This window comes from Tupaia chinensis, unplaced genomic scaffold, assembly GCF_000334495.1.
Source record: "Tupaia chinensis unplaced genomic scaffold, TupChi_1.0 Scaffold000280_1, whole genome shotgun sequence".
NCBI lineage: Eukaryota > Metazoa > Chordata > Mammalia > Scandentia > Tupaiidae > Tupaia > Tupaia belangeri.
The window spans coordinates 1729897-1755453 of NW_006159763.1; the positions used below are offsets into that span (position 1 = coordinate 1729897).

The following is a 25557-nucleotide window of genomic DNA, read 5'->3' on the forward strand; positions in this document are numbered from 1 at the left end:
CCTCGCTCCACGGCCCGGAGGTGAGCATCCGCGGGGCGTTTCCATACCCGTCCAGGATGTGAGCATCCTCGAGGCCGTTTCCGAATGCATCCGGAAGGTGAGCATCCGTGAGACCGTTTCTGTCCACGTCCAGGAGGTGAGCATCCCCAGGGCCGTTTCCGAACACGTCCGGGAGGTGAGCACCCACGGGGCGGTTTCTGTCCACGTCGGGAGGGGAGGTGAGCGTCCCCCGGGTCGTTTCCGTGCGCATCCGGGAAGTGAGAGTCTGCGGATCACTGCATAAGGACTGGGGCACAGGAAGACGAAGCCGCAGGTGATGACCCGCAGGGGTCTCAGGTGTGCTGCGCCCATGGAAGCTCATCCAGAGCTGGGACACGGCCTCACACACCAACGCCCACCGCCGACAGCCGCTGTGACTGCCAGGGGAGGCTCGCCCAGGTCAGGAGGGTGCGAGGGTGGGTGCGCTGCTCCGGGCAGGCTCGATGCTGGTCGGCACCTCCGCCACGTCGCATGCGACAGTATCTATGGGTATCTCCGCCCGCGCCCGCACATGTCCCTCCCCCATCTCCCCTGCTCTCGGTCTGTCTGCACGGGCTCTCTAGGGACCTGCGGCGCTCCATAATCCGGCTGCTGAGAGCCAAGTGAGGCATCGCGGGGGCCCAGGGCCGCCTCGGGAGCTACAGCTAGTACTCCCGTCAGACAGTTGGAACCCCACCCTGCCGTATCAGTGACTCTAATATGTGCTGGCAGAGGGATCTGGGAAGAGCTTTGCTGTGGCAATGCTTGAAGGTCTGATTCATTGAATCTGAAAGTGAATTCTGGTGCGTGGTGGGGTGGGGGCCCGTGGCATTAAACCCATTCCTAGACATCAAATTTTGATTTATTAGCATTGGCAGCAGTTACAGGCCATGTTGCCAACAAAGTTTCTGAAACTGAAATCGCACGAAACTTTCCTAGTTCCTGCTAGTGCCACATACGCCCTTTCCTTTCTAAAGCAGAAAATTCACTTAAAAATAATTAAGAAAAGATTGATGGGATTTTGGAATTGTAATGAAAAATATGATCTCATTAGTAAGTCATGAGTCAGGGCCAGGCACTCTGTCAGATGTATGCACTTCTGCATAATTAGAAGCTGATGCAATGAGAGCTAATAATGGCATGAATTAAAAAATTAAAATAGTTTCCCTTTATACTTTTTTGGCTGTGCTAAAATTCTTTTTTTATTTTTATTTTTTTTTTGCAAAAATTCAGAAAGAGATCTCTTTCAGAAAACCTTATCATATATGTAACTAAGTTGATGGGGGAAAATGGCAGCAAAAAGAATTGAAATGACTAAGTAAGAGGTTCCTTTTCACTAAATCCATTCTGAATTCTCATTTAGGAGACTAGCCCACATGAGACATGTCCTCTCTTCTCTTCAAGGGGATAAATTCACACCCGAGGGGAGCATACTCTGAGAGCCACTAGAGGGGCCAGCAGGTGGACTCCCACATGGCTGACCACAGTTCAAGTCCTGGACCTGGTGGATTGCTTTCTCCCTTTCCCTCTCTATCTCTCTCTAGTCAAATTAAAAAAAAAAAAAAGATAATAATAAATGGAAATAAATAAATAAATCTTTAAAAAAAAACTTTCTAAAAAAAAGAGAGCCACTAGATGAATCATGTAAATTCCATACTCTGATTTGACCCATAGACTAAGACGATTACCCCACTGAAGAGACACGCAAGCTTTAAATAGACTACAGTGTGTCTGGAGTGAGACAGTGAATAGCACCTCACGCCTGCCACTTCCATCTGGCAGTAAATCAGTTTAAGCTTTGATTTACTCATTTGTAAAGTGGGGGTAAGGGGACCAGCCTCTCAGATCTATTGCAAGAACTAAATGAAATAACATTTAGAGAGTGGACATCCCTTACTTATCTTTTCCCCTTTCCTTGGGGACCTTACTTGGTTGATGTTTGAAAGTAGAACACTCTCCTTTTCTTTGATGCAAAGGAATAAACATTTATTGCGCGTCTGTGACGTACAAGATGCTGTGGTGAGTGCGTAGAGGAGCGGGACGGCCTCTGAAGAAGCATGTAATCTTGTTGCAGAGGGCTGAGGCGATGGCCAAGGGTGCACCACTGCTACACAATGCAGAATGGACAAGGTGTCACAGGAGACGTCCAAAGAAGTTTGGAAGTTGCCAGAAGAGGATGATTACATGAGGATGCACAAAGAGGAGTGGCTGCTCTGCCAATATACACTGTGGTACCCATGGTTAAAATGCTGGGATACTTCCGTCCAGAGCCCCAGATGGCCCCTGCTACCCTGGCTCCCTCTCTTGGAATCCACAGACTTCCTCCAGTCTGGCAGCAGTGGGTTACCACCTATCACGGCAGGAACCCTGGAGGCCTTCTCTCTCCACAGCGGAGTTGTTCTGAGTAGATGGTGCCTGTGGCTGACAGTGGGTGAATCTCGTCAATATCTCCACTGGACATGTGTGAAGGCCCAGTCTTCATAAGCTTGCTAGCATACGACATGAGTCTCATGAGAAGAGAGGGATTTTGATGAGTAGAGCTCAGAAAGAGGGCATCTCGAGGAGGAGGAACGTGAACAAACACAAGAGATTGACTTGGGGACCATGAGTAAGAACCACTGGGTAAAAATATAATCTGCCTATTGTAGGAAGTGAGGAGATCTAACTTTATCTGGTTGAAAGTAACTGAAGGTTTTGGAGCAGGTAAATGACGGAAGATTCGTTGTGAAGTAGTACATAGAAAGTGACATGGAGATAAAAAAAAGCAGTTGGGGGACTCTCTAGTCCAGGAAAGAAATAATGGAGCCAGAGTCAGGGTGACCATAATGGAAACAGAAAGGGAAAAAGGGGATCTAAAAGATGTACCTAAAGTAACCTCTAGAGAACCTGGCATCGACTAAGCATACAGGCCCTACAAGCTCCCCAGAGAGACAGAGTATGAAACGAACGTCACTCTTTCAGGCACTATTCCAAGAGCTGAAATCTCCTGGGACCCTGATATTAGGCCACATAACTTCACTCTGCATCTCATCCCTGTCACCCCCTCCAGCACCCAGAGGTAAGCCCAACTGTGTTCTCCTCCAATTGCATGTGCCTCCCTTCCTTTGGCACACTGCCCTGCTGTGACCCTTTTCTCTATCCCAGTGCCTTTTAGCTGACACTTGGTGAACATCTCCTGTGGGTCAAACACTATGCTGGGTGTCTAGTGCAACAACCTACCTCAGGTAAACCCCCCCCTCTTTTCTTGAGAAGTTTTTGCTACAGGGCACGTGCACTCACCAGGCAGACAGAGAGAGACAGAGAGATACAAAGCGAGAAGTCACCCCCAGGGGGAGGTGGCCACACCGCAGTCCCTTCTCCTCCATTCTCCTCTCGGGATCTTGGGCACGCATGCACATGGCGCTAGCATGAATTTAAGCCACCGGGTCTAGGACTCGAACCACGGTTGACTACATGGGAGTCCAGCGACATAGCCATTACACTAACTGTTGGTCCTGAGAGATTCATTTTATTTCAAAGAATTATTTTATTTAACTTTATTTATTCATTTATTTATTTCAATTTGACACAAGAGAGACAGAGAGATAGAGAGAGAGAAAGTGAGAAAGCAAGCCGCCAGGTCCGGGACTCCAACTGTGGTCAGCCATGTGGGAATGCAGCGGCTTTGACCACCACACCACCTGCTGGCCCAAGAGATTGATTTTTCTTTTTTTTTGGAGAGGTTTTTGCTATAGGGCACATGCGCTCGCCAGACAGACAGAGAGAGACAGAGAGATAGAAAGCGAGAAATCACCCCCTAGAGGGGATGGCTACGCCATAATCCGTTCTCCTCCATTCTCCTCTTGGGATCTTGGGCACGTACGCACATGCGCCCGGCGTGAGTTTAAGCCACTGGGTCTGGGACTCGAACCGTGGCCGACCTCATGGGAGTCCAGCGACATAGCCATTACGCTAACTGCTGGTCTCGAGAGATTGATTTGTGACAGTGTCTTGCTATCCTGCTTCCCAGCCTCCTGGCTTAGCTAGGACCATCGTGCCTGGCCTGTTCAGGCTGGGCTGGGAACCTAATCTGGGCCTTTCACGTGGCCCCAGCTGTTGTGCAGTAACAGCCCCCTACTTGCACCACTGTGGGGGGGCTATAACCCCATCCCTTTTTTTAATTGCCAGTAGGTATGTGCACTCCTTGGGTGGGGAGGAGGACAGTGAATGAGAAAGCACCCACCTCCAGTGGAGCGCGGTCATGCTGCAAGCCCTCTCCTCCATTTCTTCATCCCATCAGGATTTGGGGCTAACACACACGCCCAGTGTTTTTGAGGCCTCTGGGGTGTGGGGATCCAGCTCCCTACACAGTGCTTAGCCACTGTGCTGTTGGCCAGCCCCAAACCTTTTTAAATGGAAGCTCCATCCAGAACTGTGTTGGGTAGAGGTGGTTTTTAATACAAAGTCCATGTAACAAGGACTTACAGGCAGTATTCTCTTGGTTCTTAGTTACCACCATCATTTTCAAAGCATTATACCTCACCCTCTTCTAAAACTCCTCGCTCGCTTTCTGAGTATGCCATTTGGTTTTACTAGTTTTCACCTCTTCCCCTCCACAGCATCTACTCAAACCCAGGCCACTCTTCCTTATTTATGGAAGGTTTTGGCATGAGTTTAGTCTTCAGTTCTAGCCCGTGTCCCCTATCAGCCTGAGCGACTCCAGATTAAATAATCCATATAAAACTCTTGCCTTTGGGTTCTTTACCTCCAATTCCTAGTCTTCACCTCCTTTCTCTTTCAGCCATCTATTCCAATGGTACAACTAAATCTTGGCATTGCTGGGACTATAATTTTTATCAAAAATACCACTCTCAGAGACAGCGCATGACATAATGGTTAAGTCACTGGACTCCCATATAGTCGACCGTGGGATGAATCCCAGACCTGGTGGCTTAAAACTCACACCAGGCATATGTGCATGTGTGCCCAAAAATCCTGAGAAGAGAATAGAGGAGAAGAGATTACAGTGTGGCCATCCCCCCTGGGAGATGATTTCTCACTTTCTGTTTTTCTGATTCTGTCTCTCTGGCAAGTGCATGCACCCTATAGCAAAAAAAGAAAGAAAGAAAGAAAGAAAGAGAGAAAGAGAGAAAGAGAAAAAAAGAGAGAAAGAAAGAAAGAAAGGAAGACCACTCTCAAACTCCAACTTCTTATCCCTGGAGTTCCCTCAAACTACCACCACCTCCTCCAGTACAATGTTGAATAGAAGTGGTGATTACACTGGTGTTCTTTTTTCATTCCTAATTTCAATGGAAACTTTTTATCATTTCTCTATTAAGTATATTTATATAGGTTAATTTTATCAAACATTTAAATGAATCTAATGAAATAATAATTCAAAATTGCTCCTCTATTTTGGTAATGTCTTAATGAAGTCATTTTTTTAGAAAACCAATTTGACACTCATAGTATATACTCAAATTGGTCATGATGCATTAGCATATTTATACATTTTTAGAATCTGTTTGGCAACTTTTATTAGGAATTTTTGCATCTATATTTATAAGTTATATTGGCTATAATTAATAAAATGTTTTTCCATATAATATCCTCTACAGATTTTGGTATAAAATTATGATAACCTCATATAAAGAGTTAGGGAACATATTCTTTTTCACTTTTCTGGGAAGGATTGTGAGAGATTGCTTTTGTTTCTTACTTACAAACTTGTTGACAGAATTCACAGGAAAAGCCAGCTAGATTTAGAGTTTCACTGGGAGAAGATTTTATTATTATTATTATTATTATTTGGAGAGGTTTTTGCTATAGGGCACGTGTGCTTGCCAGAAAGACAGAGACAGAAAGCAAGAAATCACCCCCCAGGGGGGATGGCTACGCTGCAATCCCTTCTCCTCCATTCTCCTCTTGGGATCTTGGGCACGCATGCACCTGCACCTTCCAAGAGTTTAAGCCACTGGGTCTGAGACTCGAACCACAGTCAACTATATGGGAGTCCAGCGACATAGCCATTACGCCAACTGCTGGTCCCATGGGAGAAGGTTTTAAATGATAGGTCAACTGCGTTTACATGTATGCTTATAGGACTACTCTGGTTTTCTACTTCTTTTTGTGTCAATTTTGTTTCTCATAGAAAATTTCAAATTTTAAAATAAAATTACTTAAGCTATAATTATTATTTTTCAAAAGTCTGCAAGACTATAATGATGTCTCTTTTTCCATTCCAAATATATTCTTTTGATTACTCCCTTTTTTCCTGAACAGTCTCATTGGAGATTTATCAATTTAATAAATCTTAAAGATAAAAGTTTTTTCTTTATTGATTTTTTTCTATCTTATGTTTGTTGTCTATTTCATTAAAAAAAACTATCTACTTTTATTTATTATTATTATTATTATTATTATAAAAATACTAACAATTATGAACTGCTATTGGTCATGTGGGAGTCCAGTGCTCTAACACCACGCCACCTCCTGGCCCCTGTCTATTAATGTATGCTCTTATCTATCACCACACCACTTGCCGGCCCCTCTACTTTTTTTTTTAATTTAATTTAAAAAAATTTTTTCTTCCTTCTACTTTTATTTGATGTTTCCTGCTACTCTCATTTTCATTTTCATTTTTTTTTTGGAGAGGCTTTCACTACAGGGCGCGTGCACTTGTCAGACAGAGAGTGAGAGACATAGAGACAGAAAGCGAGAAATCACCCTCCAGAGGGGATGGTCACGCCACAATCCCTTCTCCTCCATTCTCCTCCCGGGATCTTGGGCACGCACGCACACGTGCCCGGCGTGAGTTTTAAGCCACTGGGTCCAGGACGCGAACCGTGGTCGACTACGTGGGAGTCCAGCGACATAGCCATTACACTAACTGCTGGTTCCCCCTGCTACTCTCATTTTAACTTTTGAGATAGATGCTTAACTCATAACTTTGTCTTTCTTCATTGTAAATATATTAAGGCTATACAAATTCTTTTTAAAATAATGTTTTAACTGAATCTCACTGCTTTATGTGTAATATTTTCATTATCATTTGGTTAATTTTTTTTTTTTTGAGAGGGTTTTGCTATAGGGCGCATACACTCACCAGCAAGACAGAGAGAGAGAGAGACAGAAAACCAGAAATCACTCCCCCCAGAGGGGATGGCCATGCCGCAATCCCTTCTCCTCCATTCTCCTCTCAGGATATTGGGCACGCATGCACATGCGCCTGGTGTGAGTTTAAGCCGTGGGGTCCAGGACTTGAACCGCAGTCAACTACATGGGGTTCTAGTGACATAGCCATTACGCCAACCGCGGGCCCCATATTTGTTATTAATCATTTCTAACAGAGTTGCATTGCAGTAAGAGAATGTATTCTGCATTATTTCAGTCATGTGACAATTGTTACGACTTCTTTCATAAGGGTCAGTTCGTAATGCTGTTTCTCTGTTATGTGCTGCTCAAGAGAAAATGGCTCCCACATGGTGACCGCAGTTCAAATCCCCAGCCTGGTCAGCCTGAAACATACTGGGCACCTACCCAAGTGCCCAGGATCTGACAGGCTGGAATGAATTGGAGGCGGCAGATTGTGGCATGATCAGACCTGTGGGGAGTGGTCATGTCTCCTTTTCTCTGTTACTTTCATATTCACGTGCATGTGCTCTGTCACAAATAAAGGAAAAATAATAGAAAAGACTTCTTTCATGAGGCAGTATATGATCAATTACTATAAATGTGCCCTGTGTGCTTGAAAAAGTATATATTATGCAGTCTTGGGGTGGACATAAGTCTTTTGGATCAGTTTCTTAATTTTGTTGTGCAAATCATATATGTTCTTAATGATTTTTTTCTTCCTCTATTCATTACCGAAGAGGGGTATATAAGAATCTCCCAGAATAATAGCAGATCTATTTTTCCTTGTAGTTCTGGTGAATCTTTTGCTTAATTAGAGAAAATAGGTCTCTTATATATTTATACATACAGTATTATATATATATGTGTGTATATATATATATATATGTATGCATATATATATATATATATTTTAAAGGTTTTTGCCATATAGTGCATGCACTCACTAGAGAGAGGGAAATGAGAAATCAATCCCCCCCCAAGGGGTATGGCCATGCCTCAATCCCTTTTCCTCTATTTTTCTCTCAGGGTTCTGGGCAAGCACACACAGGCACCTGAAGTGAGTTTCAAGCCCCTGGGTCTGGAACTTGAACCACAGTCAACCATGAGGGAGTCTAGCTCCTTCACTACCATGGCACCCTCTGGTCCCCTAATATATACATTTTAAAATTTGCCAGAGGACACGTACACTCACCAGAGAAACAGAAGGGGAGGGAGAAAGCACCCTGCAATGGGGGATGTTCACGCCATCATTTCTTCTCCTGGAAGGATTTAGGGCACACAGGTGTGTGTGCCTGATGTGTTTTTCAAGCCACCAGAAACAGGACTTAAAGTGCATAGTCAGCCATGTGGGATCTGGTTCCCCTAATCACTAGGTCACAGGGCTGGCCTGTTAGTTTAATATTTCTGATTTTTAGAATGTGTGCCTCTCTCCTTTGACATTTACAGGTATCTAGAACATTAGAACACTCTTCTGCCAACCCTCTGTCCACCCTCCACAGCTCCTCTCTTGAGCTTTTTGTCTGTGCAACTCCTGTTCATCCTTTGGAGCTCAGCTTAGAGCATTGTTTCCAGGAAACTTCCTCATTCCCTAGGTTTGGGATGGATGATCTTCCTCTGCATTCCCATGGCCCCATCTGTGAACTAGAATCCAAACACCTACTACATTGCATTGCAATTTTTTATTTTTTTTTCCTTTTTTTTGGAGAGGTTTTTGCTATATAGGGTGCGTGTGCTCGCCAGACAGAAACAGAGAGACAGAAAGCGAGAAATCACCCCCGGGGGGGATGGTCACACCACAATCCCTTCTCCTCTGTTCTCCTCTTGGGATCTTGGGCATGCACGCACACGCGGCCAGCGTGAGTTTTAAGCCACTGGGTCCGGGATGCGAACTGCGGTAGACTACGTGGGAGTCCAGCGACATAGCCATTACAGTAACTGCTGGTCCCTGCATTGCAATTTCTTATTGTTGGTCTGAATCTTCCCATATTAAAGAGAATCCTCCAGTTTTCAAAGTCCCATAAGAGCATCAGGAATATGTTTGCCATTACATTAGTTATGCCTTGTATGCAAAAGGTGCTCACTAACGCTTTACTGCAGAGTGAGCTAATGAGTGCCCCTAGGCTGCTGCTCTTTAGTTTCCACTTCTATCTGTACAACTTCTCACCATTTCTGGCTCTGACCTTTCTCACTCTGCATTCCCTGGGCCTGTGCTGTTTACCAGCATACTTAGATTCCCAGGCCCTCTTTGCTGTGGAGTAACTTGTTACAAATGATGCCACTGCTACCTCGCCCTTGGCCTGTGAAATGTTAAACGCCTGCCCCTATCTCTCAGTCTGCATACTTTTTATATCTAGATTCTGTGTTGTTGCCTTGGACTGTAGTCACTGGCCGAAACTTCAGGTTGGTTCTTACGTGGCAGGAAGACTACAAAAGCGTCGAGATGGGTCTAGGATGTCCTTCTGTTTCTTTGGAATTAGCGTTTCTCTTTTGTCTGCCCCCCAAACCCCCCTTAGCCTACCGTGTTCCCTGTTTGGTGTTGGATAATGGACTATTTGTGAGTTTGTTTTGCTCATACATAGCAACTCATCCTCTGTGTCGTCACCGTCTGTGAGCTCACGGATTTTGAGCCATCTCCACCCTAACCTCAACCCTGCCTTCTGCTGAGCCACTGCCTTCTGAGTTTGGCCTGTTCCTATAACTCCTTCTTGGAGATGCCTCGCCTTCCCACTGCTCCTCTTCGTCCCTTGTCCCCAGCAGCAGCACGTGGTGGCAACACCAGACTCCAAATCAATCCATTTACCAGCACCACTTCCAACTCGTTAACTCAGTGCAATTTAAATACCACATTAGATTGTGAACGAGTCACAGATTAAACTGTGTAAGGCACTAGAACTCTAAGGGTAATTTAGTATCCTGAATTTTGTTGTTTCTTTTCTTTTTTCTTTTTGTCTTTTTTTCTTAGAAATTACATTTAATTTCTTTGATCCATTAGCTTCAGGTTTGCTTTATGGCTCTTATCATGGATGCAGCCGGTGAAAATAGAAGCAGAGACGTTAAAGTTGGAAAAGCATTCAAGATCAAATAATACAACTTTCTCACTTTCTAGATGAAGAAATTGAGGCCTTAGAAAGGCCCGACTTGCCCTTGGGCATTTACCTCACTCCCTCTTCTAGATGAGAAACTGGGTGATGGGCAACACTACAACCCGCCGGGGTTTTGAGTATTTGTGATTTGAATGTTACTGGGTGCTGGCCAGGGAAGCAAGAGACATAAACCACTTAGATGAGTGAACAGGTTGTTTGTGTATTCCTTTCCTTGTTACTTTTATTTGTTTACTCAAACTAAACTGCCCCTATTCAGATGACAAGGTCTATTTACTTGCTAATAACAGCAGACTGTTTAAGTGTTTGCTCAGCGGGGCGGGGCGCTACTGGCAGTCCTACGTCACAATAACCTGGGAAATAAATGCTCCATTGCTCCCATTTTGCAGATGCAGACGCTGAGGCATGACTGCAGTAAGTAATTTGCCTAAGGGCATGGTGCAACAGCTAGACAATTTGGTGACAGACTGGCTCTTACCCTGGTGACACCACCTCCTCTGATAGTTTTTCTTCTCCCTCTTTCCTGTCTTCACTGGAAAAAGCCCCTGATTCATCAAGACACACTTGAAAGTCACTTATCTCCTGGAAGAGCTCCAAGAGTCCCTGCCCGGCTCCCATCTCCCACACCGTGTTGTTGCTATTACTCTGTAATTGTCTGCTCACACACCTGTCTCGTCTCTGCGGGAGTTCTGTGACGGGCTCATGTCATGTTTGTCTTCTATCCCTAGAAGATAGCACGGTGCCTGGCTCAAAAAAAGTGCTCTGGTCCTATCTCACAAGGAGTAACTGAATGACTCTGAGAGACAAGCCGTTTCCATAGGCGTACACTCAACGGCGTGCGCCTACGGTGTTTTTGCTTGATCATGGCCAGTGACTGGCATAAGTGACCCTAGGTTTGCCCGAATCATTAGAAAATAGAAAGAGGGGGCCCGAGCTGACCCTCCACGCAGCCGCGATGAGCTCTGAGGGCTTTCAGTGTTCCCACTAATCCAGCCCCCGCTGACATCAGTCTCAGTTCACCCTCGAGGTTGGAGAATACAAGTGGATTTGACTTTAAGGCTGAAGTGCATTCAAGACTCTCATCGTAATGATTCCTACACGGAGTTTTGAATGTTTCTTTACTCAATGTGGCAAAATAAGGAAACAGAAAGATTCCCTAGGATGACAACAGCCAGGACATGGAGTCGGCCCTGTGTTCATCGCCTGTGGTGGTTCTGTGGGGGAGATGTGATACTGTTCCCACACGAGACCCTGCCACTCCACATCTAGTAGCAGGCCAGCCTGGGGCTCAGACTCTCAGCTTCTCTGGCTCCGAACCTGTGCTCTTAACCACTGCTCCGGACTCCCACTTTTACAGACCATAGTATTTTCTGAACAGGAAGGTATGGCCAGAACTTTAATCTAAATTACTAAAATCTTATTGAAGAATTTAGTAACTGAGGGAAAAAGTAAAAAAGATACTTCTGGATGTAAAGGTCAACTTGTTGCTCCTAACGTCACATCACACCACCTCTTATTTCTGTGGATTTGGCGACAGTGAAGTAAGGAAACTGGAATGCAGAGGTTAGGGAGTCCCTCCGGCCTTCTGTAGACCAATTCAATACTCTAGTGATCAACCAATTATCCCTCTTCAGTTTTTTTACCAAGATAAGGCCAGAGATTTGCCAAGGAACCTTCATCCTTCTGCTAGCAAAACAAATCTTCCACCACTCCCTGGAGAGTAAGTCAGTTTTCAGAAGAGAATAAATATGAGTTCTTCTGAGCTTTCAAAGAACTTAATAAGGAGCTCCTCCCTCTCCCCCTCCCCAAACTTAAATTTCCATAAAAATGAAGGGGAAAAAAAATCCCCGGGTAATGATAGTTAAAGTGATTATAGCAAAGTTAAAAATACCTCAGACATCTGAACATTTCTGTTCTTGGTGCTAATAATATTAAACATATATCTGTAACGTAATTGTTAGCATTGTAATCATGGCCACTCACGGTGCATGCGCACAGGGTGCGTCTGCTGGGAGAAGGGGCTCGAAGTCATAGAGAACTGGTGTGCTGGTCACAGCGCCCCCCAGCGGACTGCACTAGCGCCACAGCGTTAGGAAGACAAGACAGAAGGTTCCTTTTCTGACTCAGGCCGTGTGTGACCTTAGGCCAACTTACTTCTCCATTCCCACTGAGTCTCAGTTCCTTAAACTGTAGAGTAAAGACTTGGGGCCAACAGGTAGAGTAGTGCTTAAGGCACTGGACTCCCACCACTGGACTCCCGCTGGTTGACTGTGGTTCAAGCGCCAGACCCAGTCCCAGACTCAGGCTGGGCACGTGGGTGTGCTTACCTAAAATCCCAAGAGGAGGATGGAGAAGGGACTGCAGCATGGCCATCCTCCCTGGGGGAATGATTTCTTACTTTCTTTCTGTCTCTGGTGAACACACGTGCCCTAAAGCAAAAACCTCTTTAAATAAGTAAGTAAGTAAACAGAGGAGACAGTGAGGGTACAGGAGCCAGCTCCATGGCTGGATGGTTAAGACATCTGGAGAGACAATAGATGTGATTTCCACATGCCTTGGGGGGGGGGGTGTGAAGCTGGAATAGATGACTTCTGTGTACTAGCTGGAGAATCTAATACTAACAGTAATATTTATTTGTGAAATTTTTCACCCACTCAGCACTAATTCATCCCTTCTTTCAACGAGTTTATATTCTCAGAGAGCTGAGCCAATGCCAAAGTAGGAGCGACCTTCATGAGCACATTGACCTTTGCATACGATTGGAAGGAGTAATGAGAGGCCACCTATTCAAAAATATATCGCCTCAATTTCGGCTTTAATATTACCATACCACCTCACCCTTAGATTTAAAGGAGCACTTCTCAATGCCTAGCCTTTGGCAGGCTGACATTCACTTTCAGGTGTTCACTGAACACCTGCCTATCGGGTGCCTGGCTGTTTATTGCCTTCACAGGAAGTTCCATGGTCAAGCAAGTTTGACAAATATCGGCATCAACAAAACTGAGACCTCTATTCTCATGTGCAATGTGACCTGTGCTCTCAAGAACGGCTACCATGGAAACGTCACTTTGGAGGAGGAGCTCATAGCTCACAGTCCTTCAGCACATACTTTAAGTTATAAAGGTCACTTAAAATATATGTATTTTGTGAGGTGGAGAGTGGGAAATAAAATGCAATTCATGCATGTATTGTCCAACATCTTAGCTAAAATGAGAGTATTATATGGTAGCGCTATCAAAGTATTCTTCCCAGAAACTTGATTTAAAGAGTCTCTTCCTTGAGATGACATTCTTTTCAGGATAGAATTATAATATTAGATTAACTAAAATTAATTATTAAGGCCTTGGAAAATGGGGCTTCTCTTTCCCCAGTCTGCTGAAGAGAATGGGCCAAAATATGTTAATTGGAGAAAGTGGAAATGACAGGAATTTGGAAATGAAGCTGATGAAAATACAGCCAGTGCTAAGCAAAGGCTAAGTGTGATGGTCAACTGGCAAGATAAGCACTTGAGGTATGAGTGGCAGAGAGATTGGTGGAGGGGGACGTGGAGGCCCAGACCAGGCCAGGATGCCACTGCAGAGATGGTGGGCTTTTCCCAGAGGTTGTTTTCTGAGAGTGTTTCTGATTAGTCAAAAAATGTTTTGGGGTTTGTATCCTCTTGTTTACCAGGTGAAGGGCTGCCCCAGGGGCCTGAGCTCTGGGCCAATAATGACTGTGGTTGGGGGATGACAATTTACATTTGAATGGTCCTCCCTAGAGGACTCAGAGCTGGGGAGGAGTGCTGTCTGCCTCTTCCTTTCCTAACTATGTTTTGACATTGGATAATCAGATTAAAACAAGGAAAGAGAAACAAAAGTTTGCAAGGGAGGTTTTAAAAGATTTACAAGGGAGGACCTCTGGGTGATGGTTGGTATGGAGGAAGTTGGGACTGGCTGTAACCATTTCTTCTCTCACAGACTCCTTATTACAGACCTCTTCATTGTATTTCAAATATATTATTACGTATTATTTGCATTCTGTGGCTTCATGGGCTGTCTAACTTGTGGGTTCTGATCCAACTGCCCAACTTTTCATACCATAGCGATAGCTCTATAAAAAGCTCTTGGGAAGACTTAATATAAGGTAATCCATTCCTTGAGATGGTACCGTCTCAGGAGTATAATAATATAAGAAATAGGGACCAGCAGGGGGTGAAATGGTTGTCGTTGGATGCCCAAATAGTCGACCCTGGTTCGAGTCCCAGACCCAGTGGCTTAAAACTCATGCTGGGCATATGTGCGTGCATGCCCAAGATCCTGAGAGGAGAATGGAGGAGAAGGGATTGCAGCGTGGCAATTTCCCCTGGGTGGGAGGTGATTTCTTGCTTTCTGTCTCTCTATCTCTCTCTGTCTCCCTGGCAAGTACACAGACCCTGTAGCAAAAATCTGTTAAAAAAAAATAACGATAATATAAGAAATAGTGAGCCTCAGCGATCACAACGTAGGCCCTGAAAGGCAGGTCGGTTACTATGTAGCGTGGTCCCTCCTGGAAGTCAGGATGGCAAGGTTTTAGCAGTGAGGCTATATTGACCCTGGGTTATCCTAATTCCAGGTAGGCACCCAATACTATCTAAGATCTGGGCTACTCCATCCACATTTACACAGAATGACAACTATGTAACTCACTGAGAACACAGTTACTCCAACAATCTTTCTCAATGGTTCTTGTAAATAAGTTACTTGGGGCCTTTTTTTTTTTTTTTCCAGGCAAATACTGGGATCATTGTGTTTCAACAATGGTAGGAAGGGAGCTCTTTAGAATAACAGGGAGAAAAAGTCGACTTGCAGACCCAAGAGCTCAGACCCAAGAGCTCGGGTACAATGTAGCCCCATACGAACAGCTAGAAGTGAAACCAGCGTTCCCCTCCTCTGTGAGGGACCCCACCCCAAGCCCACCTCCGGACTTCCCAGAGAGTCTGTTAGTCTGAGGGGAAGGAGAGAGACATATAGGGCGTATATAGCTTCTAATCGGGCAACTGGAGAGCCAGCGATATGAGCACAAGTGGAGGATAGGAGATAAGAAGTATTTTTTAAAGAATTATTTATTTTTTTTTTCATTATTTTTGTCATTTTTTTTTAGAGGCTTTTTTTGCTATAGGGCGCGTGCGCTCGCCAGACAGACAGAGAGAGACATAAAGACAGAAAGCGAGAAATCACTCCCCAGGGGGGATGGCCACACCGCAATCCCTTCTCCTCCATTCTCCTCTCGGGATCTTGGGCACGCATGCACCGCGCCCGGCGTGAGTTTTAAGCCACCGGGTCTGGGATGTGAACCACGGTCGACTACATGGGAGTCCAGTGACATAACCATTACGCTAACTGCTGGTTCCCATTGTTGTTATTTTTAAATTTGCCATAGGGCATGTGTGCTCACAGAAACAGAGCAAGAGGGAAATATTGAGAAGGAGTCACTGCTTCCAGGCAATTCCTGTTGGTAGCTAAACAATTCTTCCTTGGGGCCAGCAGGTGGCATGGAGGTGAGGGCAGTTGGGTCCACATGGTCAACTGCGATTCGAGTCCTGGACCTGGTAGCTTGAAAGTCACACTGGAATCAGGTGTGTGCATGCCCCAAATTCTGAGAGGACACTGGAGGAGAAAGGCTTGTGGTGTGGCCATCCCCTCCAGGGTGTTCTCTCTCTCTCTGGTGATCTGTACAGAGCTCGTGGGCCTTGTAGCAAAAATAAAATAAAATAAAATAAAATAAAGTGCTTTCTTGGATTAGGCTTCAGTTTACTTCCTCATAATTTTTTTAAACCCTTCCCCGCCATGGTCTATGCATTCACCAGAGAGAAAGAGACAGTGAGAAGGAGAATGAGAAATCACGGCCCCCTCCCGGGGGAGGACCACACCACAGTCTCTTCGCCTCTGTTTTCCTCTCAGGATTTTGGGCATGTATACACACACACCAGGCCTGGTTTTCAAACTACCAGGTTCAAGATTTGAACCATGGTTGGCCATGTGGAAGTCCAACACCTTAACCACCACACCACCTGCTGGCCCACGTTTTCATAACTTTCACTCTCTGGAATAGTAAGAGCAGCTGTAGCCCTTTCCCTTCTACAACACTGCCTCTCTGAAGGTTAATGATTAGTGTTCTCTTCTCAGACGACGGGAAGGACCCGCGGGTGAAAGAAGGCGCCCTGGCCGAGTCAGCGCTCAGGTTAGGGGCATCCCCTCCCCGCCTAGGGAAGACACTTCTCTGTCCCGAGGTAGTGGTCTGGCCAAACTCTTTTTCTTTTTTTTTAATGATTTATTTTCATTTATTCATTCATTTATTTTAATTTGACCAGAGACAGACAGAGAGAGACAAAGAGAGAAAGTGAGAAAGCAAGCTGCCAGGTCCAGGACTCCAACCACGGTCAGCCATGTGGGAGTCCAGTGCCTTACCACCACACCACCTGCTGGTCCCCTGACCAAATTCTTTATGAGACACAAATAGAGAACTAACAGCGATAACATTCAGACAAAACAGTGTCGTTTTAAAGACTTTCTTCCCTATTTTTATCACATTTCTCCAGTAAGGATTTTACTAAGAAAATTCCTAAAAAAGAAGAAAGGCAAAGATCTGCAGACTACGTGGTAAAGGTTTATCATGCTTAGTGAAGTTGTTCTCAGTCTTGTTCTGCTTTGTTTTAAAGACTTTGTGGCCAGCTGTAGTGGTGCAAGTGCAGTGTCACTGCACAAAGCTGGGCCGCAGGGGAGGCCGGGGCTCAGGTCCTGGACCAGCCTGACCCGTGGTTCTTGCCAACTAGGGGGCTGGGCAGGGGTCCGCAACAGCAAGACCTTGTCAAAAATATCTTTCTCTCTCCTTCTCCTCCCACCATCTTCCTCTCTCTCATACAATAATAGTAATAAGATAGGGACCAGCAGATGGAGGAATCACTGGACTCCCGCGTAGTTAACTGGGGTTTGAGTCCCCTACCTGGCAGCTTAAAATTCACGGTGGGCGCATGTGTGTGCGTGTCCAAGATCCCAAGAGGAGAATGGAGGAGAGGGGATTGCAGCACGGCCATCCCCCGGGGGGTGATTTCTTGCTTTCTGTCTCTGTCTTTTCAGCAATACAGAGATACCCACCCCCACCCCACGGGCACAGCCTTCCCAGAGTGACCACGTCTTAGAGCTGAGGCCCACGCCAGCCCCTCGTCACCCAACATGGACAGCTCCTCCTGGCTCAGACTTGGCATGGTGCTTGACTTGCGTGTTACTGGGCACGTACCAGCGCACGTGCGCCAGCTCCCTGTGAGCCAGGCTCTGCCTAAAGAGCTCGGCTTCCATGAACTCATTTACTTCTCCAGCCACTCAGCTACCCGTCACCCCACTTCCCAGACAGGGTGCTGTGGTACCGGGGACTTGTTTGAGACTGAGCAGAGAACCCCAGTGGCCTGGCCCCAGCCTGTGCCGGTCCCCCTGGCCCCCAGCCCGTGCTGTCCGTGGTGAGCAGAGAAGACAGGCACTGGGCAAAGGAGAAAGCTCACAGTAGTCACAGGAAGCAGAGGGAGGCTGTGACACTATTTGAACCTAAGATCTGAAAATCTAGTATCTGGGAAGCCACAGAGCGACAGCACGGTTCTGTGCTGCTGGGGGTCACGGCCTTTCTGAAGATGGGGTCTGCACCAGGCACCAACCGCCAACCACATGCACGTCTGTGACTCAGAAGTGATCAGATCTCACTCCAAGGAGAGGAATCTCACTCCAAGATGTCAATGCGCTATGGGAGAGTGGTTATGATACAGGACAGCAGGGAAAATGCAGCCCTCCTGGGCTGGCTCCATGACCTAGTGGTTAAGGGTACTGGATCCCACATGGGCAACCGTGTGGTTAGAATCCTGGCCCCGGCGGCTTGGGAAACACACTGGGTGCATGTGTGTGTGCCCACAATCCTGAAAGGAAGGAGAACAGAAGAGAAGGGATTACGGAGTGACCACGCCCCATGGGTCATCCCTCTCTCTAGGTCTCTCTCTGGTGAACACAAGTGTTCTCTGGCAAAGTTAAAAAAAAAAAATTAAAAAAAAAAAAAAAACGGGACCAGCAGTTAGCGTAACGGCTATGTTGCTGACTCCCATGTAGTCGACTGCGGTTCGAGTGCCAGACTCGATGGCTTGAAACTCACGCTGGGTCCGTGTGCGTGTGTGCCCAAGATCCCGAGAGGAGAATGGAGGAGAAGGGATTGTGGTGTGGCCATCCCCCCTGGGGGGCGATTTCTCGCTTTCTGACTCTCCATCTCTCTCTGTCTTTCTGGCGAGCGCATGTGCCATATAGCAAAAACTCCCCCCCCCCCAAAAAAAAAGAAAAAACAAAAAAAACAACCTCTCCACCAGATGAGCTAAGTGAAGCAAGACACATTCATGGAGTGGGACCTCAGGTAGCCAATGAAAAATCTTACTGAAAAATTGCAAAAGAATATTTAATGCATAGCAATGTATTTGTGGGTGAAAATGAAAAAAAAAAACAAATTTGGCATAAGAATAAACCACTATTTTATTTTTTAAAATAAAAAATTGTTTATATATGCACTGAGAAGTTACAGAGATATATGCCAAGTTGTGACTGATGTTCCTCTCTTAGCAATGGCATAACAGTGATGTTAATTGTCCTCTTTTAGTCTACTATATTTAATTTTTTTCTAAATTCAACACATAAAAATTTAGTAAGAGAAACTAAGTGTTATTTTAAATTAAAAATAGTAAGCAGAAAATTTCAAAATAAAAAAACCTATTGGGATTCTACTCGGAAAAAAAAAATCCTGTCTCCCATGGTACCTTGTTGTCAAAGTCCACAGGGGGTCACTGAAAAATGGTGATTATAGCTCTTTTGCTATTAAGACAAAAATCCCATCAGAACCCAGTAATTTTCTTGTAAAGGAGAAAGTTGTTGGTAAGGGAATCTGACATAAAAATAGTTTTTCATTTTCTTTAAATTTGTCCCTGGACATTTCATACCTGAGCGTGGACTCTTGAGAAGATTAGGATCTGCTGGTTTCTGTTCCAACTAGCATTTCTAAAGAGGTCAAGACACTAATGGGGACTCTTTCAATCCTAGGATAACTTCGTTTTTGGGGACTGAGAGTCTCCAGGCAAATCTTACTCTGTAATGACATGTTTTCTCCTGTCATCGGATGTCTCCTAGACTGGACGAAGTCTGGCCAGTTAGTAAAGTTGGCTAATGTTTGAATCTTGGCTCCAGAGGGCTATGTGAAGCAGAAGGACGTGAAGGGCCTTAGCGATATTCATTAGGGTCAGGATGTGTCATGTGTGTTGATGGCTCAGCCCTGATTGCCAAGGCCCTGTCCCAAGGAGGGCTGGGGGCGGTTTCCTGGTTGGCTCGGGGCTGCAGGACATGCGCTGGGCCTGCGCTGGGACCTGCCGTAGTAGTGCTCTTTTGCCCTGGCCAGAGAAGAAAGACCAGCAACCAGCGTCCTCGGGAACCCAAAAGAGACCCGGCATCCAAACAGCTGAGCCCCTTCTCGGGCAGCAGAAACCCGGGAGCAGAGGGAAAGTCCTCTCTTTGCCTGGGCTACTCCTTATTTCCGTCCAGGGTGTTAGGACAGGGTATTGAAAATGAGCGTGTGTGTGTGTGTGTGTGTGTGTGTGTGTATTTAAAGCCCAGATATAGTAACCTAACGTCATTCTTCAAATGGACACGAGCTTTTTCCACATGTTGGTGATTGGGCAGGAGGATCAAGTCCAGAGAGTACATAAAGTCTTTTTGGCAGATTATCTGAGAATAAGTCTCTTCCTTAGACTTGCCATTAGCAAGAACAGAGAAAGTCTGGCCTTTACTCAGGTTGCAAATCTGTTCACTGACGCATCGCCTGCCTTCCTTTGCCTGCCCAGGTGGCCCAGGCCTGCTTCCCTGACTCGCGGTTCCAACCTGGGCCTCGTCACCACACAGTTCCCCTACCCGCAGCCTGCCTTCACTCCTCAGCAGCCCCAGCTCCACTCGTAACAGCCAAGCCCGCAACCCCACCTCCAAACCCTCACGTCCCTCTCCCTTGTTGGATTCACACTGCCAGTGCCCTGGCTCGGGCTTTCTTGGCACAAATATAAGTTTAAAGGCCATCCCAGAAGACAAAGAAACTGCCTTTACTTCACTGATGGGACTAGAGAGTTAGTTCTTTTGTTTTAAAATTGCCAGAGGACACATGCACTTGCCGAAAAGAGAGAGGGAGAGAAAAAAAGCGTGCCCCCAATGAGGTGTGGGCACCCTGCAGTCCCTTCTCCTCTGTTTCTCCACGTCCACTGGGATTTGGGGCACCCTCACACACACAGCTGGCATGCTTTTCAAGCTTCCAGGGCTGGGATTCAAACCATGGCTGGCCATGTGGGCTCTGGCATCCAACTTACAACTCTTAATTACTGTACTACGGGGCCAGCACTATAGAGATCTTAATCAAAGATTTTCTACAAGGTAGACGGTGCGGGGACGGGGTGAGGGGGCAGTCTTGCACATGGGTGAGTAATTGAGGAAAACCAAATAAGAACTGGTGAACGGCAGGAAAAGATGGAGCAACGTCTGACAGCATCATTTAAAGTGACCAAAATGATAAACAAAAAAGAGAGAGTAACCTTCTGTATGACCCTGGATCAAAATTGAACAAAAAAATGGACTCGTACATTCCTCAGTTTAAGAAATACCAATTCAGCATTTCACTTATTGCAGAAATACTTCTGGTACACAAGGGACTCAATATCCATTTGCTATAAAGACTTGATGTTAGACTGAAACTAAAACTGGTCAACCACAGGGCCAGCAGGTGGTATGGTGGTTAAGGAGCTGGATTCCCACCTAGCTGACTGTGGTTCAAATCCTGGACCTGGTTGCTTGAAAATCATACCAGGTGTGTGTGCACGTGTACCTAAAATCCCAAGAGGAGAATGGAGGGGAAGGGACTGAAGTATGACCACCCACCCTGGGGGGTGATTTCTCACTTTCCCTTTTTCTGTCTCTCTCTGGTGAGTACATGCACCCTATGACAGAAACCTAAAAAAAAAGTAAATGTCAACCATGCGTCCTAACTTTGCCTACAGTGACACTCATGAAAAGCCCAAGCTCTCTGGAAAATGTTTCTGTCACTGATATTCCATAATAATATTTCTTCTTTTTTTTTTTTTTTGGAGAGGTTTTCGCTATAGGGCGTGTACGCTTGCCAGAAAGACAGACAGAGAGACAGAAAGCAAGAAATCACCCCCCAGGGGGGATGGCCACGCCGCAATCCCTTCTCCTCCATTCTCCTCCCAGGATCTTGGGCACGCACACACACGCGCCCGATGTGAGTTTAAGCCGCCGGGTCCAGGACGACTACATGGGAATCCAGCGACATAGCCATTACGCTAACTGCTGGTCCCAATAATATTTCCACCTTTCCATTCTTGCCTTTAAATTGCTTATCCCTCGGGCCATGCACAGGCAAAAGAGCCAGATCCTAGATGGCCTACTGCACAGTTTGAATCCTGGCCCTGGTGGCTTGAAAAACACGCCAGGCTCATGAGAGTGCGTGCTCCAAATCCTGGTAGGATAGGGGAATGGAGGAGAAGCGACTGTGGTGTGACCACGTCTCACTGAGGGGTGTTCTCGCTCCCTCTGGCAAGCGCATGCGCCCTCTGGCAGATTAAGAGCAAGAAGACACACCTCCCTCGAGACTCAATACAAAAAACCCCTCCTCCACGAAGCCCCCCTGATGCCCACCCCTAACCAGACTGAAGGTTCCCTCCCTGGAGTTTCTGGAGCCGACACGCCGTGGCGCAACCTGGAGGGCGGTGCGTGGCTTGCTTTCTCCTACTGGTTCTGGCTTGTGAAAAGTAGGATCTGCTTCTCATTCATTCGTGTTCTCCTTGGCACCTATCAGTGAGGGACACGAGGACACTGCCCCCTTGCCCGCACACACACAGCGACACTGAGAACGTCTGATCCACATTTGCTGGAGCTTGAACCTTTGCGCCCTGTGAGTCAGGCACTTGGCTCTGGCCCTGTCCAGCAGCTCCATTACTACCGCGCCTAACCTGCAACCCTAAACTTCTCTGTGCCCAGGCGGCGACTGGAGAGCACCTCCCATCTGTACAGCAAGAATCCCCCTGGGCTTCTGCCCTTGAACCGCTTCTTCCACCACAGAGTCGGGCACAATCAAGCTCTTTGTACCGAGTATCGCCTGTCAGAATGGCATTGTTCTGTGGTAATGGGGAAGGTTGATAAAAAGTTCAAACCGAGCTTGTCCTTCAGGAGTTTACACTGCAGAGGGAAAACAAGGAATATTCATCTGAAAGAAAAATGAAAACCGTAGCCCTCAGTGCCTATGCTGAGAACGCACGTGGCAACATCACCAAGCGTACCCGCACGTACAAAGGGATGCCCACGGAGGTGACCAAGTGGGTAAATGTGGCACTTGAAGGGCAGACGGAGTCATCGTCTCCATTTGACAAAGTATTTTTAAATACCTAGTTTCCTGAGTGTACAGATTTTTCTTGCTGGAGAGTCCTTAAAGGTTATCCATTTTAACACTTACATTTCATAAGCGAAGAAACAGAGGCCATCTGCTTTTCTCACTCTCATTCCAGGACTCTTGAGCCCTGTGGGAGAAAGATCAAGAGCAAAGCTGACGGGTGTCACTGCCAAGTTGGGGGCGACTTCAGTCGGGGTGCCCAGCGCTGCCGGGTGTGCAGCGACCTGTCAATCCCCTTCGTTCACCACTCCAGCCTGCTCCCCTTCAGACGCCCCCAGGCCTGCCCCATGCGCCCTGCCTGTCTCACCCCCTCCGGCTTGCTCTTCACGGCCAACCCGTCTTCACTCAGCGGTTATTAAGCACCTCCTGTCCCAGATGCGTTCCAGAGCGGTGCTTACAGCAGCCCATAGACAAGGCTCCTGATCAGAACAAGCTTCTACTCTTTCTTGATTTCTTTCATGAGACAGAGAGACACAGAGACAGAGACAGAGACAGAGAGACAGCTGCCCTTGACAGGGACCTGTACACCGTGACTCTCCACCCGGCCTTGCAGCCAGCCAGGATCATGTGCATGGGCACCTGTTGTGTTCAGATCAGCCCAGGATCTACACCTGGGCCCCCCGTGTGACTCCAGTGTCACATAGTGGAGTCTTACTGTTGGTGTCACCATGGCTGGGGCATGAAACCTCTACTCTTGTTGAGCAGGAAAGGGAAACCAGACCACACAAACACAGGCAAAAAGCACAGTTTTAAAAGTCGCTGGTAGGGGGACCAGCAGTTAGCGTAATGGCTATGTCACTGGACTCCCATGTAGTCAACTGTGGTTTGAGTCCCAGACCCGGTGGCTTAAACTCATGCCAGGCGCGTGTGCGTGCGTACCCAAGATCCCAAGAGGAGAATGAAAAAGGGATTGTGGCGTGGCCATCTCCCCAGGAAGGGGGGGGGTGATTTCTCGCTTTCTGTCTCTCTGTCTCTCTCTGTCTTTCTGGCGAGAACACTCGTCCTATAGCAAAAACCTCCTCCCCCCCAAAAAAAATTGATAGTAGGGACTAGCAGATGGTGTAATGGTTATATCACTGGACTCCCACATAGTTGACTACGGTTCGAGTCCCAGACCCAGCAGCTTAAAACTCATGCCAAAAGCGTGTGTGTGTGTGTGTGTGTGTGTGTGTGTGTGTGTGTGAAGTCCCCAGGACCAAGATTTGAACCATGTAGTCGGCCATGTAGGTTCTGGCGTACTTAACCACCAGACCACGGGGCTGACTGACCCAAGCATTAGCTGTCTCAAAAGGTCTCTAGGAGGAGGCGACATTTCATCTGAATTCTGAATGGACAAAAGGCCCAGCTGCTCCACACTCATGGGGAGAGTAGTCCAAATGCCAAGAATGCAGTCTGGACAAGCAGTCCCACTGAGCTGTTTGGTTCAGGTCTTGAGATTTAGATTTTGATTCCAAGTTGTGCTGGGAGTCACTGGAATAGTTTAAGTGGTGGTGTGACAAATTTTGACTTATACTTTAAACACTGGCTTCCACGTGGACAAAGGTGACGGGAAGGCTGCAGAGGCAGCGGGGGAGGAGTTAGGCACCATGCATCAGTCTAGGTGTGGCCGGGGCTGGGCCCAGGCTGGGGAGGAGACCCAGGAATGTGTGAGAAGCTGAACTAACAGGGCGTGGTGGAGTCGTGGGGAGGCTTCTAGGGAGGTGGGACACCAAGGCTTCTATCTCACCTATGCTATGTTTGATTGGGATGTTTTTTGTTTTTATTTGTTTGTTTGTTTTTATTTTGTTATAGGGCATGTGCTCTCGCCAGAAAGACAGAGAGACAGAAAGCGAGAAGTCACCCCCCAGGGGGGATGGCCATGCCGCAATCCCTTCTCCTCCATTCTCCTCTCGGGATCTTGGGCACGCACGCACACGTGTCCGGTGTGAGTTTAAGCCACCAGGTCCAGGACTCGAACCGCGGTCGAGTCCAGCAACAGCCATTACGCCAACTGCTGGTCTCAGCTATGTTTGAACTCTTAATCTGACATTCATAAAATAAATACACTTTAAAATTTTTTTTTTTTTTTTTGCTAGAGGGTGTGTATGCTTGCCAGGGGGAGAGGAGAGAGGTCATAATACAATTTCAACTTTGTAAAAATATTGATAAGGATAAAAATGTGGTTGGAAGGATATCAATCAATATATATATATTTTTTTGGATAGGTGTTTGCTATAGGGCGCGTGCGCTTGCCAGCCAGCCAGAGACAGACAGAGAGACAGAAAGCGAGAAATCACCCCCCAGAGGAGATGGTCACGCTGCAATCCCTTCTCCATTCTCCTCTCGGGATCTTGGGCACACACGCACACGCGCCTGGCGTGAGTTCTAAGCCACTGGGTCTGGGATGCGAACCATGGTCGACTACATGGGAGTCCGGCGACATAGCCATTACGCTAACTGCTGGTTCCCAGCCCGACTTTTTAAAAATTAAAATAAATAGATAAGTTTTCCTCTGACCCTGTCTTCTCCTTCTGGCCTCTAATCCTCTCTCTTCTCTACACTGCCAAGATTCTGGAAATGTATCCCACTTTCGCCTCCCACGTCCCGCTCAGTCCACTGTGACTCTAGTCCACTCCCGCAAAAGCCCCACAGCTGCTCTTGCTAAGGTGTCAGAGCAGTGTGGTGGCACCGTGTGGTGGCCCTGTGTGGCGGCCCTGTGTGGTGGTCCTGTGTGGCGGCCCTGTGTGGCGGTCCTGTGTGGTGGCCCTGTGTGGCGGCCCCATATGGTGGCACTGTGTGGTGGCACCGTGTGGCGGCCAAGGGGGCCACCTCGTCTTTCCTCCGTGTCCTCCGCGTCCCCCTCCCTGACGCT

The 25557-nt window shown here is 46.9% G+C and overlaps 1 protein-coding gene across 3 annotated transcripts in view; it reads right to left on the reverse strand.

Moving 5' to 3' along the window:
• The window catches only part of XRCC2 (X-ray repair cross complementing 2), a 118963-nt gene that overhangs the window by 12374 nt on the left and 81032 nt on the right, over positions 1 to 25557 (reverse strand). For 2 of the 3 annotated variants that reach the window (XR_003549638.1, XM_006150243.1), the window contains one exon: positions 22770 to 22833. Coding sequence is in view for 1 of the 3 variants with exons in the window: in XM_006150243.1 (XP_006150305.1) it covers positions 22770 to 22833 (64 nt within the window). In the remaining 2 variants the exon portion in view is untranslated. Of the gene's footprint in view, positions 1 to 21996; positions 22524 to 22769; positions 22834 to 25557 lie in introns of those variants that run through there. The other variant, XR_003549639.1, reaches the window with a different exon arrangement.